The sequence below is a fragment of the Triticum dicoccoides genome, chromosome 1B (genome assembly GCF_002162155.2).
Source record: "Triticum dicoccoides isolate Atlit2015 ecotype Zavitan chromosome 1B, WEW_v2.0, whole genome shotgun sequence".
In the NCBI taxonomy this organism is placed as follows: Eukaryota; Viridiplantae; Streptophyta; class Magnoliopsida; order Poales; family Poaceae; genus Triticum; species Triticum dicoccoides.
In genome coordinates this window covers 35,564,693-35,584,277 of record NC_041381.1, presented here as the reverse complement: position 1 = coordinate 35,584,277, position 19,585 = coordinate 35,564,693, and the positions used below count along the sequence as shown (strand labels likewise).

General features: G+C 48.4%; 1 protein-coding gene and 1 long non-coding RNA gene across 4 annotated transcripts; both read right to left on the bottom strand.

Moving 5' to 3' along the window:
* Positions 1 to 8,989: 8,989 nt before the first annotated feature.
* LOC119317737 lies at positions 8,990 to 10,415 on the bottom strand. 2 transcript variants are annotated; one of them, XR_005153738.1, is made up of 3 exons: positions 10,356 to 10,415; positions 9,720 to 9,813; positions 8,990 to 9,107 (listed from the first exon to the last, which is right to left on the bottom strand). It is a non-coding gene; the product is annotated as an uncharacterized LOC119317737 (long non-coding RNA). The 2 variants fall into 2 exon arrangements; XR_005153737.1 differs by having other exon boundaries at positions 9,996 to 10,403.
* Positions 10,416 to 10,774: 359 nt separating this feature from the next.
* LOC119317725 lies at positions 10,775 to 13,882 on the bottom strand. 2 transcript variants are annotated; one of them, XM_037592224.1, is made up of 5 exons: positions 13,167 to 13,882; positions 12,956 to 13,003; positions 12,598 to 12,754; positions 12,366 to 12,504; positions 10,775 to 12,256 (listed from the first exon to the last, which is right to left on the bottom strand). In XM_037592224.1, exons 1-4 carry the CDS (start codon positions 13,427 to 13,429, stop codon positions 12,481 to 12,483), a joined length of 492 nt encoding a protein of 163 aa, XP_037448121.1. In that variant the 5' UTR covers positions 13,430 to 13,882; the 3' UTR covers positions 10,775 to 12,256; positions 12,366 to 12,480. The 2 variants fall into 2 exon arrangements, with proteins under 2 accessions (XP_037448121.1, XP_037448127.1); XM_037592230.1 differs by having other exon boundaries at positions 12,366 to 12,498.
* Positions 13,883 to 19,585: the final 5,703 nt, after the last annotated feature.

Here is a 19,585-nt window from a genome sequence, read left to right as displayed (position 1 = left end):
AGTGTAAGTAAACAAGAAGAAGAAATCAAAGACGCACTCTACCTTGGTTTTGGAAGCACAACGCAGAGGATGAAACTATCGATCTCCTTTTGTTCAGAGTCCAAGGACGTGTGACACTTTGGTGGAATGGTGCAGCTCTAGGATCTCCAGCAGATGGCCAGTTCGTGAGCTCCGGATCAACAGAGGAAGTGACCTTAGAGAAGGGAGAGAGGAAGCTCTAATGTTGTTGTGTGTGGTGGGTGGTGGTGGAAGTGACTGAGGGCAATGATGGTGGATTAACTACCAAATAGTACAACTCACCCAAAGAGTTTATATGATGCCGCAACACGCCCAATTCCAATTTTGTTTTGAACATAACTTTCTAACTAATATATAGCCAGCACACATGGTCGTTGACACTTATAAAACAAACCTGTGAAATATGGAAGCGTTCCTACTCTCCAAAACAGGGAGAGCCGCAGGTATTTATTGATGTATTACGAGAGACATCTCGTGACGTTACAGAGAGAGGGGGATCGATAGAAGAAACCCCAGATATACATGCGGGATAGGGAGAAGAGATAAGAAGTTAAAACAATAAAACAACTCTATCTCTACCTACCTAGCTTGTCATCCAAGATATATAGCGCATATGCAATATACGTAATGTTTAACGCTCCCCCATAATCAAAACCGAACTAGGTTGAGATTACAACGAAATTCTTCAAAACTCCTAGTCGTTAGTGCCTTTGTGAACCCGTCTACAAGTTGATCCTTGGATGGAATAAACCGGATCTCTAACTCTTTGTTGGCAACTCTTTCTCTGACAAAATAAAAATCTATCTCGATGTGTTTGATTCTGGCATGGAAAACTGGATTGGCAGACAAATAAGTTGCTCCAAGATTGTCACACCAAAGAAGTGGAGTTTCAGTTTGCAATATTCCAAGCTCTTTTAAGATGGCTTGAACCCAAATGATCTCAGCGGTAGCATTTGCCAATGCTTTGTACTCAGCTTCAGTACTGGACCTGGACACAGTAGCTTGTTTCTTTGCACACCAAGAAATCAGATTTGGTCCATGAAAGATAGCAAATCCCCCCGTGGACCGACGATCATCCACACACCCAGCCCAATCCGCATCAGAGAAGGCACTGACTCGAGTGGAGGAGGATCGATTTATCATGAGACCCATACGTACTGTATTCTTTACATACCTCAGAATACGTTTTGCTGCTGTCCAGTGAGCTGTGGTAGGTGCATGCAGAAATTGACAAACTTTGTTGACTGCAAAGGAGATGTCAGGTCTCGTAAGAGTTAAATATTGGAGTGCACCAACAATACTCCTGTAGCTGGTACTGTCTTCCTGATACAGGAGTTCTCCTGCTGTCAGGGAGAGAGGTTCTGAGTTAGACAAAGGAGTAGTTGAGGGTTTGCAATCCTGCATGCCAATTCTACTTAAGAGATCAGTAACATATTTTCCTTGTGACACATGAATGCCATGCTCAGTCTTCTGAACTTCAATACCGAGGAAGTAGTGCAAGTCTCCTAGGTCTTTGATAGCAAAGTCTGTTCTAAGATCATTTAACAAGGCTGTCACTGCGGCACTAGATGAGCTAGTAACAATAATATCATCGACATAGATGAGAACAAACATGGTAGTATGAAACTTGTTGTAAATAAACAAAGATGTGTCAGACTTGGAAGGAGCAAAACCAAGTGCTTGCAGTTTCATACTCAAGCGCGAGTACCATGCTCGAGGGGCTTGCTTGAGTCCATACAGGGCCTTATCACGCTTGCAGACATGGAACGGTGCATTTTTATCCTCAAAGCCAGGAGGATGTTTCATGTACACCTCTTCTTTCGGAACACCATGAAGAAACATGTTCTGTACGTCTAGCTGTCTGAGACACCATCCCCTGGAAACAGCAACAGAGAGCACAAGACGAATAGTAGCTGCTTTGACGACAGGACTGAAGGTGTCCTCGTAGTCAATGCCATAGCGTTGTTTAAAACCCTTTGCAACTAGACGAGCTTTATAGCGATCAATGGAACCATCAGATTTCCTCTTAATTCTGTAAACCTATTTGCAGTCAATGAGATTTGTACCTTCTCGACGAGGGACGAGATGCCATGTCTTGTTACGGTGCAAAGCAGAGATTTCTTCCTCCATTGCATGTTTCCAGCGCGAGTCACCAAGAGCTGCAGCTAAAGTCTTAGGCTCGCTAGATTCTCCTGTTATACATGTGAGACCATATTTGGAAATATTCTTGTAATTAATTCTTGTAGTGACTCCCTTTTGTAACCTGGTGCGTAGTGGCGTAGGTGGTGTTGTAGAAGGCGCAGCCGCAGAAGATCCAGGCGACTGGAGCGGAGCAGCCACAACGGATCCCGAAGGCGATCCGGGAGCGCTGACAGCGCCCGATCCCGAGGACGCGTCGTGGGCCACACCGACCGAGGCGTCAGATGGATCTGCCTCGGGAAAGAGCGGAGCGTCATCCATGCGCGGGTGGTCGGGCGAGACCGCGCGAGTGGAGGGCCCGGGTGTGGAGGACCGCCATGCGGAGGCCTTTGGCTGGTTGGGCCGGCATGCATGCATCGGGTGGGGAAACCCTGGTGGAGGCCCCGCCGACCGCACGGATCCCGCGGCAGCTGGGTGTGCTGCACCTGCCGTGCCTAGCGCGGTCTCTTGGGTGGATCCCGAAGGCGATCGCACTGCAGAGGGCGGCGATCCCGAAGCAGATACGCCAGGGGAACCCGTGCACATAAAATGTTGCACTGTAGCATCAATTTCATCTTGATTTTCTGGTGGATTTGCATTATTTTCTTTGCTGGGACTTGCTGAAACAGTAAACTCAGGCACACCATTAGGAGAGTTAGACAAATATTGATCATTGCAATTATTTTCTTCCCCACTAGCTGCGCCAAAGAGATGTGACGGCAAGAGAAGAATTTCTTTTCTAAGGAGAGATCTGGCATTAGGATGAAGAGTAGAGAAAGGAAATTGAGTCTCATCAAAGACCACATCACGGGAGATATACACTCGTCCGATGGAAACATCTAAACATTTGACTCCTTTGTGTTGTGCACTGTAGCCAAGGAAAACGCATTGTTTTGACCGGAACATAAGTTTCCGATTGTTATAGGGACGAAGGTTGGGCCAACAAGCACACCCAAACACACGAAGTGGTGCATAGTCAGGTTTGACATGCAAAAGACGTTCGGTAGGAGTTTCATTCTTGATAACACGACTAGGCAGAATATTGATAAGGTGTACAGCGGTGAGAAAAGCTTCGTCCCGAAATTTCAGTGGCATAGATGCGGCAGCAAGTAATGCGAGGCCTACTTCAACAATGTGTCTGTGTTTGCGTTCAGCAGACCCATTTTGCTGATGAGCGTGAGTACATGAAACATGATGAGATATTCCCAATTTCTGAAAAAACGAGTTGAGTTTCTCATATTCACCAACCCAGTCAGACTGGACGGTGATGATTTTGCTATCAAACTTTCTTTCAACAAGTGCTTGAAAGTTGTGAAAAACTTGAAATACATCGGATCTTTTCTTGAGAAGATAAATCCACATATACTTGCTAAAGTCATCAATGAAGCTAACATAATGTGCGTGTTTACCAACAGAGATAGGAGCAGGGCCCCACACATCAGAAAAAATGAGTTGTAATGGTTTGGTAGAAGCACTAGTTGAGACAGGATATGGTAACTGATGACTTTTGGCTCTTTGGCACGAATCACAAATTGTTTCAGAATTATGCTCTCCAACAACTGGGAGTTTATTCTTGCTAAGTACTTGCTTGACAATAGTAAAGGAAGGATGACCTAAACGGGCATGCCATCGCTCTAAGGAGAGTTTAATGGCGGCACAAACTTGTTTATTGAATCTGCTAACTTTGCGAATCAACGGGTAGAGTCCGTCCACGCATCTACCTCGGTAGAGGATTTTGCCTCATGACCTGATCCTTGATCAAGAAAAAGATGGGGTGAAACTCTAAAAACACATGATTGTCAAGAGCAATGCGATGAACAGATAAGAGATTCGTTGATGAACTAGGGCAGTGATGAATATTATTAAGATGAATATCTCTATGAGGGGAATGAATAATTGAATGACCAATATTGCTTATCTCCATACCTTTTCCATCTGCATTATGAACTTGATCTTGCCCATGGTATCTCTCATGCATTGTGACCTTCTCGAGCTCATGGGTGATGTGATCCGTTGCTCCGGAGTCCACATACCAATTGGTGTCTACACCATAGGATGTGTTGGTTGTTGCAGCAACCTTCTTCTTATCTTCAGCATACCGCCACTTGCATTGCTTTGCTATGTGATTAGTTTTCTTACAACTCTGACACTTGCCTTCATACTCATCATACCCGCGAAAATCGTTGTTGTAGTGGTTTTGACCGCCCCTATTGTTGGTGTAGAAGGGTCCTCCTCCCTGGTAGTTGTTGTTGGAGCCGCCACCGCCACCATCATAGTGGTTGCCGTGGTCGCCATAGTAGCCTCCGCCGCCGCCGCTGTTGTTGGGGTAGTGGCCGCCGCCACCGTTTCCAGTGCCACGACGAGGACCACCATTGTCGCCATTGTTGGGGTAGCCTCCACCGCCGACGCCGTTGTTGGGGTAGGGGCTGCCACCGCTGCCGCCGCCGCGATAGCCCTTGGCCGAGCCACCTCCTCGGACGCGTGATGCGGCGTTTGCTGATGATTTGAAGGCAGCCGCACCCGTGCCCTGGAACATCTCAACCCTCTGGTCAAAAGTGGCCACCATGCCGAAGAGCTCATCGACTGTGACATCATCAGGACGCACATCAAGTGCCGAGATTATTGGCTGATAGTCCATGTCAAGACCGGATATGATGTGGGAGACGAGTTCATTCTCTGTGATGGGTTGTCCTGCTGCTGCTAGCTCATCGGCGAGACCGCGCATGTGCCCAAAGTACACAGAGGCGGATTGGGTTCCTTTCTGGGCGGTGGTGAGGGATATGCGGACATGATTGGCTTTGGATCTGGATTGGGCAGAGAACATATTGGCGAGAGCTGACCATATGGCGGCAGAAGTTTCTAGGGATGCTACTTGAACTAATTCTTCCTTGGAGAGGTTGCAGAGCAGGTAGGCGATGATCTGTTGATCTTGAATCAACCAAGGTGCATAAGCAGGGTTTGGAACAACCTGATCTTTGCCCAAAGAGATAAGAAGTTAAGAAGCAGGGTTTGGAGAGGTTTTGCTAGTTAGGGTTTTTGGTGGTTCGGCTATGGTTTGGTCGATGTACCCAAAGAGACCGGCCCCCATGATCTGGGAGCGGGCTTGAGCACGCTAGGGTATGTAGTTGGATCTGGTAAGTGGTTCGGAGACATTGTTGTTGAGACCGGAGGAAACGACGGATGAGGATGTTGACATAGTCGAGTTCAAGGAAGGGGATGGCTAGACGAGATGGAAGAAAATGGCTCTGATTACCATGTGAAATATGGAAGCGTTCCTACTCTCGAGAACAGGAAGAGCCGCAGGTATTTATTGATGTATTACGAGAGACGTCTCGTGGCGTTACAGAGAGAGGGATCGATAGAACGAACCTCAGATATAACATGCGGGATAGCGAGAAGAGATAAGAAGTTAAAACAATAAAAACAACTTTATCTCTAACTACCTAGCTTGTCATCCAAGATATATAGCGCATATGCAATATACGTAATGTTTAACAAAACCTTCATTCAGACTTAGTAATAAAACATATGGTACAAAGACGCATACGAAATTAATACTACTAGAAGGCATAGCTGCCTTCTTTGGTCTCACATACCGATTAAATAATATGGGGAGTTTGGTAGCACACAAAGGTAGCGAATTTATTACACGTGGCTGAAGTGTATTCAGTCACCAAATGGCAGCACTGCAAACTACACACGCATAAACTAGTTCTTGAAGCATCTGCATATATAGCATGACCCACATTGATCTAGACGTCACCAGACTCCATCAGTTAGGGGAACAGAGGACGATCACCAAGGTTCCCAGTCATTTGTATGACGTCGTACACCAGCTTCTTGCGCCTTCTAATGATGTCTAGCTGGAAAAGAAAACCAGAGTTCGGGTCAGGGGTTTTGCGAAGTAATAAATCAGAACAAGCAATTTTTCAGAGAAAGATCAATCACCGTGTCAATGGGCCTCATCAGACCAACACCTCCGAAGTTCTCCGCATAATACATCACGTAGGCCCCAGAGTCCTCACTGGTGCATTTTTCGATTCCAGATCAGCACATAACAAAGCAAACAAGTTAAATTGCACCCAAGGCCAGGGAACTAACCGTGAGCAGGGGTCATGCCAGCCTTTGTTGTTCTTCACGGTCCACTCACTGATGTTGATCTCCCTGCCATCATTTCCAAGGAAGTTTCCTACCGCAGCCATTCCCCTCATCATGATGTCCACAGTTGGATCGTGCTCATGTAGGCTGGTTAGCATGGGGTCCATAACCGTCAACACGCGATGACGCATGTCAAAACCATAAAGGCTCCAGCTGCCACCAAGGATGTTTTCATGAAGGACAGGGCAGTACAGCTGTAAAATGAATGGTATTATGATTTTCCAATTAGGCTTGCAACATATATGATCAAGACATGGAGACATTCAAAAAAAAATCAATTTTTGCAGCCAAGTTAAGGAGCTCACCATACGAGTACGCGCAAAGCTGTAGTGTGGATAGCCCAGGAGTGCTGCTACGAAAGCACGTCAGTAACACACGCCAGTAGATATATCTTAAGGTCCCAGCGAACACAATTTTTTGTTTTTGTAGCTTACAGAGACTTGTAAGGACAACAGGCATCTCCATCTAGGCACGTTCAAGCCTCCCAGCATGATCTGATCCTTTTCGTTGAAAACACGGACGTATGCTTCAATTGTTTCAGCATTGACCCCTATTTCATGGCGGAACCAGTCCTTGAACCCATCACCAGTTGTCATCATCGTCCACGGGAAAACGTGGTGGAACCAGACCCTGGACAAATGACCAAAGCACAAGTCAACACAGCAGCCAACAAAAAACCAATAATTGTAACAATGCCAGGTCGATTTCTGCTTACTTTGCAAGCTTGTTGATATCTTTACAGAGCTGCATGAGTTGGTAGTAGGTGAGTGCAACATCGTCATCGATCTCTACATGTGAGAGCCCACGATCAAATGGTGTTAGTCCGAAGCGATCCTCCATGATCAAGCCTTGTACCAGTGGCACTGCCAAAATTCCAAAAGTAAAACAATTTTAGTATACACCCCACCACGCACACAAACACCCAACAATTAATTTCAGTACCTTCATTTGCTAGATTTGGTTGCAGCGGTGGAAGTGAGGCCGATCCCTCGTTGCTATATGGGTACTGGTAGAACAGTGGACCATCCGAGCTAGAGCTGCCCCCCAAATCATAAAAAACTACACCTGGGACATAATTGTGTATCAGATAGAGACAACAAATAACGGGAAGTGCCAACATTCTTTTTGTGCATGGACTAGTGGTCCTATCCTGAGTAGTTGACCCACCAGCTGTCATTGATGCAGTCCCAACTGCGGCAGCTTCAGAATCATGGACACCCCCACCACTTGGCTGTTGTTGTACTAGATGACCCGGTTGCGCCAATGGCGCAAGAAGCGAATTAGAAAGAATGTTAGTAGTGAGTAAGTAGGAGATGTACTCTCTCCATTCCTAAATATAATTTTTTTTAGAGATTTCAAATGGACTACAACATACAAATTTATAGACATATTTTAGAGTGAAGATTCACTCATGTTGCTCTGTATGCAATCCCTTGTTGGAATCTCTAAAAAGACTTACATTTGAGAACAGAGGGAGTAGATGACAATGCAATGTGAATTGTATTACAGATAGTAGACTAACTTAGATCGGTTTTCAAGTGAAAAAAAAATACAATGTTCAGAAAAGCGAGTAAGTTAGGGCCTGTTCTGATCTCCTCCCACTCTAAACTTCTGAAAAATTCTGACCGAAGCCTGGCCGAACGGAATAGCTTCTCGAAGTTGCACTCCAGGAAGCCACGATGGGCTGCAGTCCATTTTTTTGAAGCGACCGATTCCCCGCTTCATGTATTTGTGAATCGGAAGCTGCAGTTATTTACGGCCGGATTGCCACCGCCAAGAAAAACGGTTCGCTCCTCACCTCCAACTCGCTCGATCCCGCAGGAAACCCCTCGCTCACAACTCCCTTCCCCTCGTTCTCCTCTGCAACCCTAGCGCCGCCGTTCCGGCCACCACGCTCGGCAGCCCCCGTCGCCGGCCAAATCGCCCCCTGTGACTACAGATCCGGCCGCCCCGGTCTATTTCCCGCCGGATCCCATCTTCGCCGCCGTCCGACGCGCCTGCTGCAAGGAGCTGCGCCCCCATGTCTCAGAGGAGCTACACCCCGACGCCATTGACACCCGAGCGACTCTCCCAAGCTAGGAGCGGCACCAGGACGACCACGCCCAGCTCGTTTCTCTCTTTTTTTAGCCTGTTTGCAGTTTAGCCCGAAATGGACTGCTTCCAGCCGGCCCAAGGTGGCAAGAAGCTGGGCTTCACCGCCCCCGTTGGACTGCCAGCTCACCCAGGTGCTGGGGAGAAGCTGCCTCGCTCCAGAACACTTTGCTTCACTCCACGTGAAGTGAGAAGTGAGGCTAGAAGCTGGATATGAGAAGCTTTTGAGAAGCTAGCAAGTCTCCGAACAGGCCCTTAGTGTGGATATGACGACAGATACAATTTATCAAACTTTGCTGATAGCAGTACATGTAGTAGAATGACATAGATCGGTTTACAGAAACACTTATATGGAGGCAGCCTCACAGCTCATTTAGGCATCTTCTTAGTCTGATTGCGGCATTCAAAGGGTGTGAATGTACAAACAGGGTGTCATTGCATTGTCTGATAATGCTTGCATAGTACACTTCCACAGGTACTTAAGCGTGACGCTTCCACTGTTAAACCATTTGGCACAACCCATATAGCTATTACATTGAGAATATCTTTGCTTTCATTGGTCCATATGCCACACTTGTAGAACCAAATATCAGGGGAATCACCAACAAGATAGTTGTTGTTCTCTAGCATGCAATAAGGACTCAGGATGTCTTCCATCAGCACTGGCACATAACAAAACAAAGATGGAACAAAGGAATTACATGTGAGTACAAGACAAGCAAAACTCAAAATTAGCAGCATGGTGACAATGAATTACAGTGGGAAGACCACCAGCAATATACAGAGCTAGCATGATATTAATGCCTCAAGGGATCAGATAATTAATCATTGGCAACAAAAGAACCTACTGCCACTTTATATGGAACAAAAAAATGATTATTATGGTGAGAGCGGAATAACATGAAGTTGTAATGTGCAGCCAACAACTGCAGCTATCTGTATAAGCTACTGCTACTTGACAATCTATATTGACAGAAATATTTGCGAAGTCATTCTAGTCTATCTTAAGTGAAAACATGCTTATAAGGCATCCTTAATTCTCTCTGTTGTTCAGTTTCCTTTTGATGTCACTTTATTCATATGGCAAGTATGGGTTTAATCATCAGTAGACGGAAACTTTGTGTGAATCAAAATACCAAGTTTAGTATGGGAACTATAGTTTCTCCATATGTCATTACTTCAAGACAAAGCATGTTATTCACACCCACTTAGAATCATAATTTCCAGTAAACTTTCCATACAGCAATATCAATAAAAAGGCTTTTGTTCTTTACCTTTGATAGAAGAGGCAACTGGCTGAGGCTGCCCTAGCATGAGGTCAAACTGTCGATTGCAGAGCTGAAGCACTATTGAAAGTAATTACATCACCTGCTCGATGTACAAATAACCATTATATCATATATCATATTTTACGGTTAAAACGGCAAAAAGAGTAGAGAACGGCAAAAGGGAACCACACAATTTAGTCAACAAACTAAGTTTAGAGGCACAAATGTATGATGGAGCGCACGACCAAAATGGATAGATTTTGGTCGTGCGCTCCATCATACATTTGGTCCTGCCTATGACTTCTTGAGGCGCAAACGGGTCATCTATCCATTTTACGGTGTGTCCGGATGATTCTGTAGTTGCGCCCTTATGGAAGTCTTCAACACTTAAGAAAAACAAATTAGAATAAATTTGCTATACATACAAGGTTAATCAAATAAAACATTAGGTATGTTTCTCTTAAAAAGCAATATATGTTTTAATAGTAGGAACAAAAACTGTTAGCTGAATTGAATATAGAGCTCACTTGTTATAGCTGCAACTGAGTTAACTCAACAGTACAGAACATATAAATACAAAAAAGTGAAGAAAGAATGCATGAATTTTATGTGGATAGGTTTTGGTCGTGCGCTCCATCATACATTTGGTCCTGCCTATGACTTCTTGAGGCGCAAACGGGTCATCTATCCATTTTACTGTGTGTCCGGATGATTTTGTGCGAGAACTCTCAACTTATACCCAGTGTCCTTCTCCAGGTCTTCTATCTCTTGGCGTAAACGATTTTCCTAAGAACAAATCAAAATACTCAGCAGCTATCTAACATATTTAATCCAATTATCAACACCAAAAAAGAAAAGCTAGAGAGACTAAGGCTACCCTCTGAAGATAAGAACTATTTGTAGTTGCGTCCTTATGGAAGTCTTCAGCACTTAAGAAAAACAAATTAGAAGAAATTTGCTATACATACAGGGTTAATCAAATAAAACATTAGGTATGTTTCTCTTAAAAAGCAGTATATGTTTTAATAGTAGGAACCAAAACTGTTAGCTGAAAATCTACACTACCAAGGAAGCCAAACTATTATCAATACATTGACTTTTTATAGCTGCAACTGAGTTAACTCAACAGTACAGAACATATATAAATACAAAAAAGTGAAGAAAGAATGGATGAATTTTATAAATTTCCTTGAATCTACACTACCAAGGAAGCCAAACTATTATCAATACATTGACTTTTTTTTGAACGGACAATACACTGACTAAGCAATCAAAATGTACTTGTCAACATTTAATCTGTATGTTAAAATAAAGGCATGTGTACTCTTATTTGGATCATAGAAAACCTGACATGACTACCTGTATGCTATTTCCAAAAATGATATCAAAACTACTTTGCAAGCTATTCTGTTTTATTTCTACAAATGTACAGAAGAGGATCAATTACTTTGGTTCTATTAGGTACCAACTTTTTTCTTTCCTTCACATAGAAAAAAACCTAGTCAGCTGAATCATGACCACCTTCAATTTTTTATATGTACACAAGAGCACCCACAAAAATATTTATATTCTCCACAAGAGATAAAAGTACCCGGTTCTGACTTTTATAGTCACCACATTCAGTCACTTGAGTATTTGCCCGTTCGGCTGGTATATAGATACATTAAGAAATACCATGAAGCCACTGGAGGTCCTCTTGAGCTGATCAAGAGGAGTTGCTTATTTTTTGGCATTTGCGAGGTGTTTTTGCCAATCAATACAACTTAATGAGATAAATAAAATGGTATCTGACATAGTGACAGTGAGCAGTCATAACTTAGTCCTTTTGTAGAAGCATTCCAAGCAAATAGACAAATGAATGAATGCAAAGAATAGGAGGGGACCCGACCTTTTAGTCCTAGCTGATCCTATATTCTCAGTGGAAAATAAACCGACCCTTCTTCCTTGTTACCGCAACGCAATCAAATGGGATTAATAGGTCAAGATAACTACTAAATATTACTTACTCATGGATGTATCTAAGAGAAATCCAAATTGCCTCTAGAACAACCCATAAGGAATAGACGCGAAGGAAAATCCTGGCAATACATGATTAACTAACCATGGCCTAGCAAAAGTAAACTGACCATATTGTATATCTCACTGCTGATCTGTGGCAAGCGACCAACCACGATCATCGAAATTTCAGGCATTTATTTCTATTCACATGCTCCAACTGAATGATTTCAGTGAGGATACTGTATAAACAAGATGTGCATCTTATATATTTACTCTTGCAAAATTCTAATGATATACATTAGTGTTATTTTTTTACAACAATAATAGATGATCTATGCAAAAAAAAAGGTAAACCACTACAAAGACATTGTTAGATTACTATGGAAGTATCAAGACGACTCAAAAATGCCAAGTCACAGTTGGTACTGGTATCAGTCCAATCCGAGGGAAGAAATAAATTGGAGAAACTTCTCTGTTCTGTACGGAGAATCACAATCCAGAAAATAATGCATCCCCTTCTTATAAAATGACCTGTACTTGCATACCTGCACCAATAGATAATGAACACATGTGAAGTCACTTTTAGAACCGCATAAATGGCTAAAGGCAACAAAAATGAATTAAATTAAGTGGATCTACCGCAGATTCATTTACCATAGGGGCTCATCTCCGCACCAAAAAAGGAGGCAGATGTTCCGTTTTCTGCATCTACAGCCAGTACCAACAAAAGGTGAGATGCATGTTGCACAGAGTAGTAATGCATCAGGCTTCATGAGGCTTCCGTTTTCTGCATCTACAACCAATACCAACAAAAGGTGAGATCCATATTGCACAGTAGTAATGAATTAGGCCACATGAGGAGGGAATCAACAGGACTAAAAGGTACCATGCGTGATGAGCTCCGGGAATCAGCAGGTCGCCCTAGGGTGGACGGACAGCAGCGCGAGGGCTGGACAGATCCGGCCGTCTCTGCGGCGCATGCTCCTCCTGCCAAGGAGGATGGCCATGGCGCCGTGGACCACCGTTGCGGCTCGAGCTCCTCCCTTCAATCAGTAGAAAGCTAGCACATATTAGTAAGGTCCCCAAACAGATATCACATAATAAAGTGCCAAGAAAATAGACAATTGATTACAACTTTCATCAAACAGAAATATTAGAAAGATCCATCTCACAGAAGAATCATCACACAAAAATATTAGAAATATTGGTTATTGTGAGAGAGAAAGGGCAGAGGCATGTATCACCTTGCCAAATGGAAGCACACCTTGCTGGTGCACATGACGCACTCAGGTCTGCAATCATGTAAAGATTGTCAGAAAACCAGAGAATCAAGCAGTAAAAATTGAGAGAGAAATACGTCGCGGACGCAGATGTGCAGCCTAGATCGGAGAGGAGTGAGAAGGGAAGGGGAGGAGGAGACAAGCGAAGGGGAGAGGAGGGTCACACGGCTCCTACCTCTCGACGTGCGTGGCTCCAGAGGGTCGCTCGCCTCCGCCCCTTGCGTGCGCTGCCATGGCCATGTCCAGATCAATCAAAGAAACTCGGTTGGCCGCCATCTCCCCAATCCCCCAAGCTTGTGCAGCCTGCACGCGCCTACCGGTCCCTTCCCCTCCATCGGGGTCGCTCTCGATCTGGTCAACGCGCCACTGCTGCCCTCCCACGCGCCTCGGATCCGGCGGGCGCGCCACCGCCTGGTCCTCCTCCTCCTCCTCATGCATCTTCCCCCTCCCTCTCCTCGCTCTCCTCACACCCCGCGACCAGCACGCTGGCGCCGACGGGGAGAGGAGAGGAGCCGACGGCTTGCGGAGGCAGGAGTGGAGGAGGCGGCAGGGATATTCCTCCCCAGACGCCCCCACACTCCCCTCCTCCTCCTCCCCCGTCTCATCCACCCCTCCTCGTCCCGGATCCTGCCGAATCCGAGGCTTGTGGGCGCGGAGGCGAGCTTCTCCGGCGGCGGCGGCAGGAGTGGAGGCAGGGGTCGCGGGGGAGACGCGCGGGCTAGGTCACCGGCATCGGCGGCGAGCTTCTCCGGCGGCGGCGGCAGGAGAGGAGGCGGGGATCGCGGGGGAGACGCGCGGGCCGGAGCTGGCCGGAACCAGCCGGCGCGATGGGGAGAGTGAGGGGTTAGCGAGAGAGAGAGAGGAGGCGACGAGTAGGGGGGGGCAAGTGGGACGGTGGTGGCGGCTAGGTCTTCTCCACGGGGGAGGCTGCCTTTTATATGCCTGCGCGTGAAATGACTAAAATGCCCATGGCGGGGCACGGAATTTACAGGCGGTGGCACGAGTACTGTTCATGGCGATTCAAAGGCGACGTGGCCACCTTCATTGTGACTACCTACCCCTTCATCCTTTATAAGTTAGATAGGGTCAAGCCAAACCGAGCAAGACTCTGTCAGTTAGAACATGGGATGATACGAACTGTTGGAAACGATTGTTTTGGCAATGCTTCACGATGTATTGATCGGTGCAAAGCGCACGTATATATGGAGTACAAAGTGGGCCACAACCTCAACTATACAATGACTAGGAGGTGGGCCAGGCTACACAATATACATGCACAAACCACTATTCAACACCCCCCCCCCCGGCAGTCAAAGCGTCGCCGGAGGCGCAAAGACTGGATCTGAACTCTTCAAAGACAGAAGTAGGCAGTCCTTTCGTCATGATGTCGCCGAACTGCTGCGCCGTCGGGACGTGGAGGACCCGGATGCGCCCAAGAGCCACCTGCTCACGAACGAAGTGTATATCAAGCTTAGTATGCTTCATTCGACGATGATGGACCGGGTTGGCAGAGAGGTAAACGGCGGACACGTTGTCGCAGCAGACGAGCGTGGCCTTGTGAACATCACAATGTAACTCCTGGAGCAGCTGACGGAGCCAAGAGCATTCAGCAACGGCGTTAGCCACTGCTCGATACTCAGCCTCGGCACTCGAGCGGGAGATGGTGGGTTGTCGCTTGGAGGACAAAGGGATCAGGGACGGCCCAAGGTAGACACAGTACCCCGAGGTGGAGCGCCGTGTGTCCGGGCAGCCATCCCAGTCCGCATCAGAGTAGGCGACGAGGTCGGTGGAGGCGGAGGGCGTCAGCGTAAGTCCCAAGGACTGGTTGCCGCGTATTGATCGGAGGATACGCTTCACCACAGTCCAATGAGAGTCGGGTGGAGCATGCATATGAAGACAGACCTGCTGAACGGCATACTGCAAGTTGGGGCACGTCAGGGTCAGGTACTGCAGGGCGCCCACAATGGAGCGGTAGAAAGCTGCATCAGATGTAGGCCAACCCTCCAAAGCGGAGACCTTGGCCTTGGTGTCGACAGGCGTGGGAGCGGGCTTGCAGTTAAGCATGCCAGCTCGGTCGAGAAGCTCATGGGCATAGCGCTGCTGATGCAGGAAGAACCCATCTGGCCGTCAAACCACCTCAATGCCAAGGAAATAATGCAGAGGACCCAAGTCCTTCAGGGCAAACTCATCACGAAGACGAGCAGTGAGCCGCTAGAGGAGCGCGACAGTGGATGCCGTCAGAATGATGTCGTCGACGTACAACAACAAGTAGGCCGTGTCAACTCCGTGATGATACACGAAGAGGGACACATCAGAGCGAGTCGATGTAAATCCGAGCGTCTGCAGGAAGGCGGCGATGCAGTGGTACCAGGCTCGAGGTGCCTGCTTCAACCCCTAAAGCGAACGGGAGAGCAAGCACACATGATCTGGATGCGTCGCGTCGACGAAGCCGGTGGGCTGCTCATAGAACACCTGCTCAGCCAGGTGGCCATGCAAGAAGGCATTGGACATATCCAACTGATGCACATGCCATGCTTGGGACACGACTAGCTGGAGCACGCGCGGATCGTGCCTGGTTTGACAACCGGGGCGAATGTGTGGTGAAGTCTACGCCCGCGCGTTGCCGAAAACCCTGAACCACCCAGCGAGCTTTATAGCGCTCGAGAGTGCCATCCGGACGAGTCTTGTGCCGAAAGACCCACTTGCCCATGATGATGTTGGCACGGGGCGGCCGAGGGACGAGCTGCCAGGTATGGTTCCGCTGAAGCGCATCGAATTCTTTCTGCATTGCAGCGAGCCAATGAGGATCCCAAAGGGCGGCTCGAGCTGACGATGGGAGAGGAGACGGCTTAGAGGCGGAAGCAGCGAGAAGATACTCATCGCTGCGGTACCGCGTGCTCGGGTGCAGGGCGCCAGCCCGAGAGCGAGTCATCGGGCGGGGCAGCGGGTCCGGAGGGGAGGCAGGCGAGGACGAAGACGAGCCCGCCTCCGCTGTGACCGCCGTGGGCGAGGCCGCCGATGAGGCGGCGGGCGAGACCACCGGCGTGGTGGCGGGCGACGCCACCGCGGGCGAGGCGGCGGGCGAGGCCGCCGGCAGGGTCGAGGCCGGGGACGCCGGGGGCATCGCGGGCGTCGAGGGAGGTGTGGCCCCTAGGGCAGCCATCCGGGAAGAGACTCGACCTGTGGCGCGGGGGGCACCCTCAAAGCCGGGAAGCGGCCCAAGAGAGGCATGTGGGCGGCCGTCACTGGGAGCGGGCAAGGCGGCAACATCCGAAGGTACCTGCTGAAACGGAAAAACCATCTCATCAAAGTAAACGTGTCGTGAAGTGATCACCCGATGGGAGATAGGATCATAGCAGCGGTAGCCTTTGGTGTTAGGAGGATAGCCGAGAAAGATGCAGGCCACAGACCGAGGTGTGAGCTTATGAGAAGCAGTGGAAGCGATGCTAGGGTAGCACAGGCAACCGAAGATGCGGAGCTCAACATAGGAGGGTGGCTTGCCAAACAAGAGGTGATGAGGTGCAAAATTCCCGCGAGTGTAACAAGGACGAATGTTAATGAGTAGTGATGCGGTGGCAAGTGCGTCGGGACAAAAACGTGGGGGCACGTTGACGTGAAAGAGGAGGGTGCGAACACAGTCATTGAGAGTGCGAAGCACGCACTCAGCGCGGCCGTTTTGTTGCGAAGTGTATGGGCAAGTGAAACGAAAGATCGTGTCGTGTGTGGCGAGAAGGTTGCGGATCGCAAGGTTATCGAACTCCTTCCCGTTGTCTGTTTGCAACGCATGAATGGGACGTCCAAACTGCATGGAGACATAGGAGTAGAAAGCGGTGAGAGTGGCAACAAAGTCCAACTTTGGCCGCAACGGGAAGGTCCACACATAGTGCGAAAAATCATCAAGTATGACAAGGTAATAAAGATAGCCCGTGTTACTTGCAACAGGAGAGGTCCAAACATCACTATGAATTAACTCAACCGGGTATGATGCGACATGCGAGGAAGTGCTAAAAGGAAGATGAACATGTTTGCCGAGGTGACAAGCATGACAAGTGTGATCGTCGATCTTATTACACGTGAATGAAAAACTCTGAAGAATATGACAAAGGGTGGCGATGTTGGGATGACTGAGACGACCGTGCCAAAGGTCCACTCCGGCGGAAAGCGCCATGGGTGCGGCAATGGATGAGGTAGATGAGTGGACCGGGTAAAGCTCGTCGGGGCTGTCACATCGGTGGAGCAATATCCGGGTACGGGCATCCTTGACAAAAAAGCCAAACATGTCAAATTCAACGGTAACACGATTTTCACCTGTAAGAGAATGAACGGAAACAAGATTTTTAATGTTGTCAGGAGAAACAAGCACATTAGAAAGATATAATGGCATGGAGTTAGAAGGAAAAGCAGCATGGCCGACATGAGTAATGGGCATGGAAGAACCGTCACCCACGATAATGCGAGCAGCGGTGTGAACGGGGTGAGCAGCAAGAAGGTTACCGGGGTTGGCGGCCATCTGAGCCGTGGCTTCGGTGTCCATATACCAGTCGCCATCGCCAATGTACTGCTGCGGCGTGGGGGCGGTGTGTAGCGCGGGGTCCCAAGGCGCCGGCGGGAGGGCCGGGGCGGGCGGCGCCGGCTGAGGCGGTAGCGCCACAAACCCACCAGCCGGAGGCAACCCATAGGCCGAGGGGCCGTAGAGCGGCGCGGGCTGGTACACCTGAGGTGCCGCGTACAGGGCCTGGTGAGGGGCCGGGCGGGCGCCCAAGGAGCCGGGGACGGGGGCACGCGGTATAGGCATGGAATACGCGTGCACAACCCTCGTCCAAGGGTTCTGGCCGGCCGGCCAAGGTGCTGGCGGTAGCTGGTGCTGCGGCTGGCGCGGCGCCCCGCCGTGGGAAGCCGGCTGCTGCGAGTGCTGCTGCTTGCGGCCACCTCGGCCGCGACGTCCGCCCCGACGCTGCTGCTGCTCGGCGGGGAGCGGAGGGGCCTTTGGCGGCGCCGGGTAAGTAAACCCGGGCGGCGGCGGCGGCTGGAAGGGGCCCGGGGCGGGCCGCGGTGGTGGGGCCGGGGCGGTAGGCGGCGCACCGCCATGGGTACCGGCGGTGAGGGCCGTGTGGGTGGCCCGGGTGCACGATATCCGCATCCTCCGCTCCTCCAGCTTCAGGTATGCAACGATCTTGGGGAAGGTCGGGTTGGTGATAAAGGGGGATGTTGGAGGCGGCATTCCCGAAGTCGTCGCTCAGGCCGACGATGAGGGTGCTGAGGAGAAGCTCATCGGAGACCTTCTCGCCGAGGTCACGGAGCTCGTCAACAAGCTTCTTGAGGCGCATGCAATAATCGTCAACAGACGACTCAAGCTGCTGGCACCCAAAAAAACTCGCCGTGCAAGAAGACCTTGCGTTGGAGCGCATTGTCGGTGAAGAGGCCGTTGAGCTTTGTCCAGACGGCGTGAGGGTCATCATCGGCGGAGACCACCGTGTGAAAGAGGCGGCAGACCGGGGCGGTGGCGCGGCGGCGAAGGTTCGCGACGGCGGCGGCATGAGGTGGCGGCGGCGGCGGCTGCACGGGTTAGGGTTTAGGATCATAGGTCTTATACCATGTTGGAAACGATTGTTTTGACAATGTTTCATGATGTATTGATCGGTGCAAAGCGCACATATATATGGAGTACAAAGTGGGCCATAACCTCAACTATACAATGACTAAAAGGTAGGCCAGGCTACACAATATACATGCATAAACCATATATTCAACACGAACTAGTCAGTATACTAGTACAAAACAAACACTTGGAACCTAGGATTACAAACTACAGTAGTCAGAATGCATGCACCCATGCTTGATCCAAAGGAGGGTCCGCTGACAACATGGACATCAGTCCATCCAGTAGAATTCTTTTCGCTTTTGGAGACACCCACGTTAAGTATACTATTTTGACCAAACAATTGATCTAAGTATACTATTTTGACCAAACAGTGTATCCGTTCACACCGCGTTAAGTCTTAAAAAATCATTACCTTTCCCAAGCTCCTCACACATGGCTCGTGGATGATCATCATCCCCACCCCGCTCTAGTATATTAATCCCTGTTTATTTGTTAATTTATTATTAGTATCAGCATGTAGACTAGTACAACCATACGACCTCGGAGATCCGTCGGCATATATCGATCTATGCCTACGGTGGCCGTAGGCATAGTTAGGCCGTCAGCATAGATGTGGCCCTGATGCTAGATATTATTTATATTTTTTTACTAGGAGCTGCCACGTGGCGAGGCAGCCCCTGGCTGAGAACTATGCCTACGGCATGGCCATAGGCATAGATATTATTTGTTTTTATTTCAAATTATTTTTATTTTTTAAGTTAAAATTTGTTTAATTTAAATCTAACTTATCTAAACTTAAAATACACAAATTATACATCGATTTAGGGTAGAATTTGACACGAAGGGAACCTTATGGTGGGTTTGGCCCAGACCTTGTTCTCAAAGTGTTCTTATGGGCCGACCTATCACAACCAGATGAAAACGTCCATTGGTCAAAGCTCATGCAGTGAAAGTCAAAGGCATAGATTTTCGGGTAAACTTATCCAAGGTTA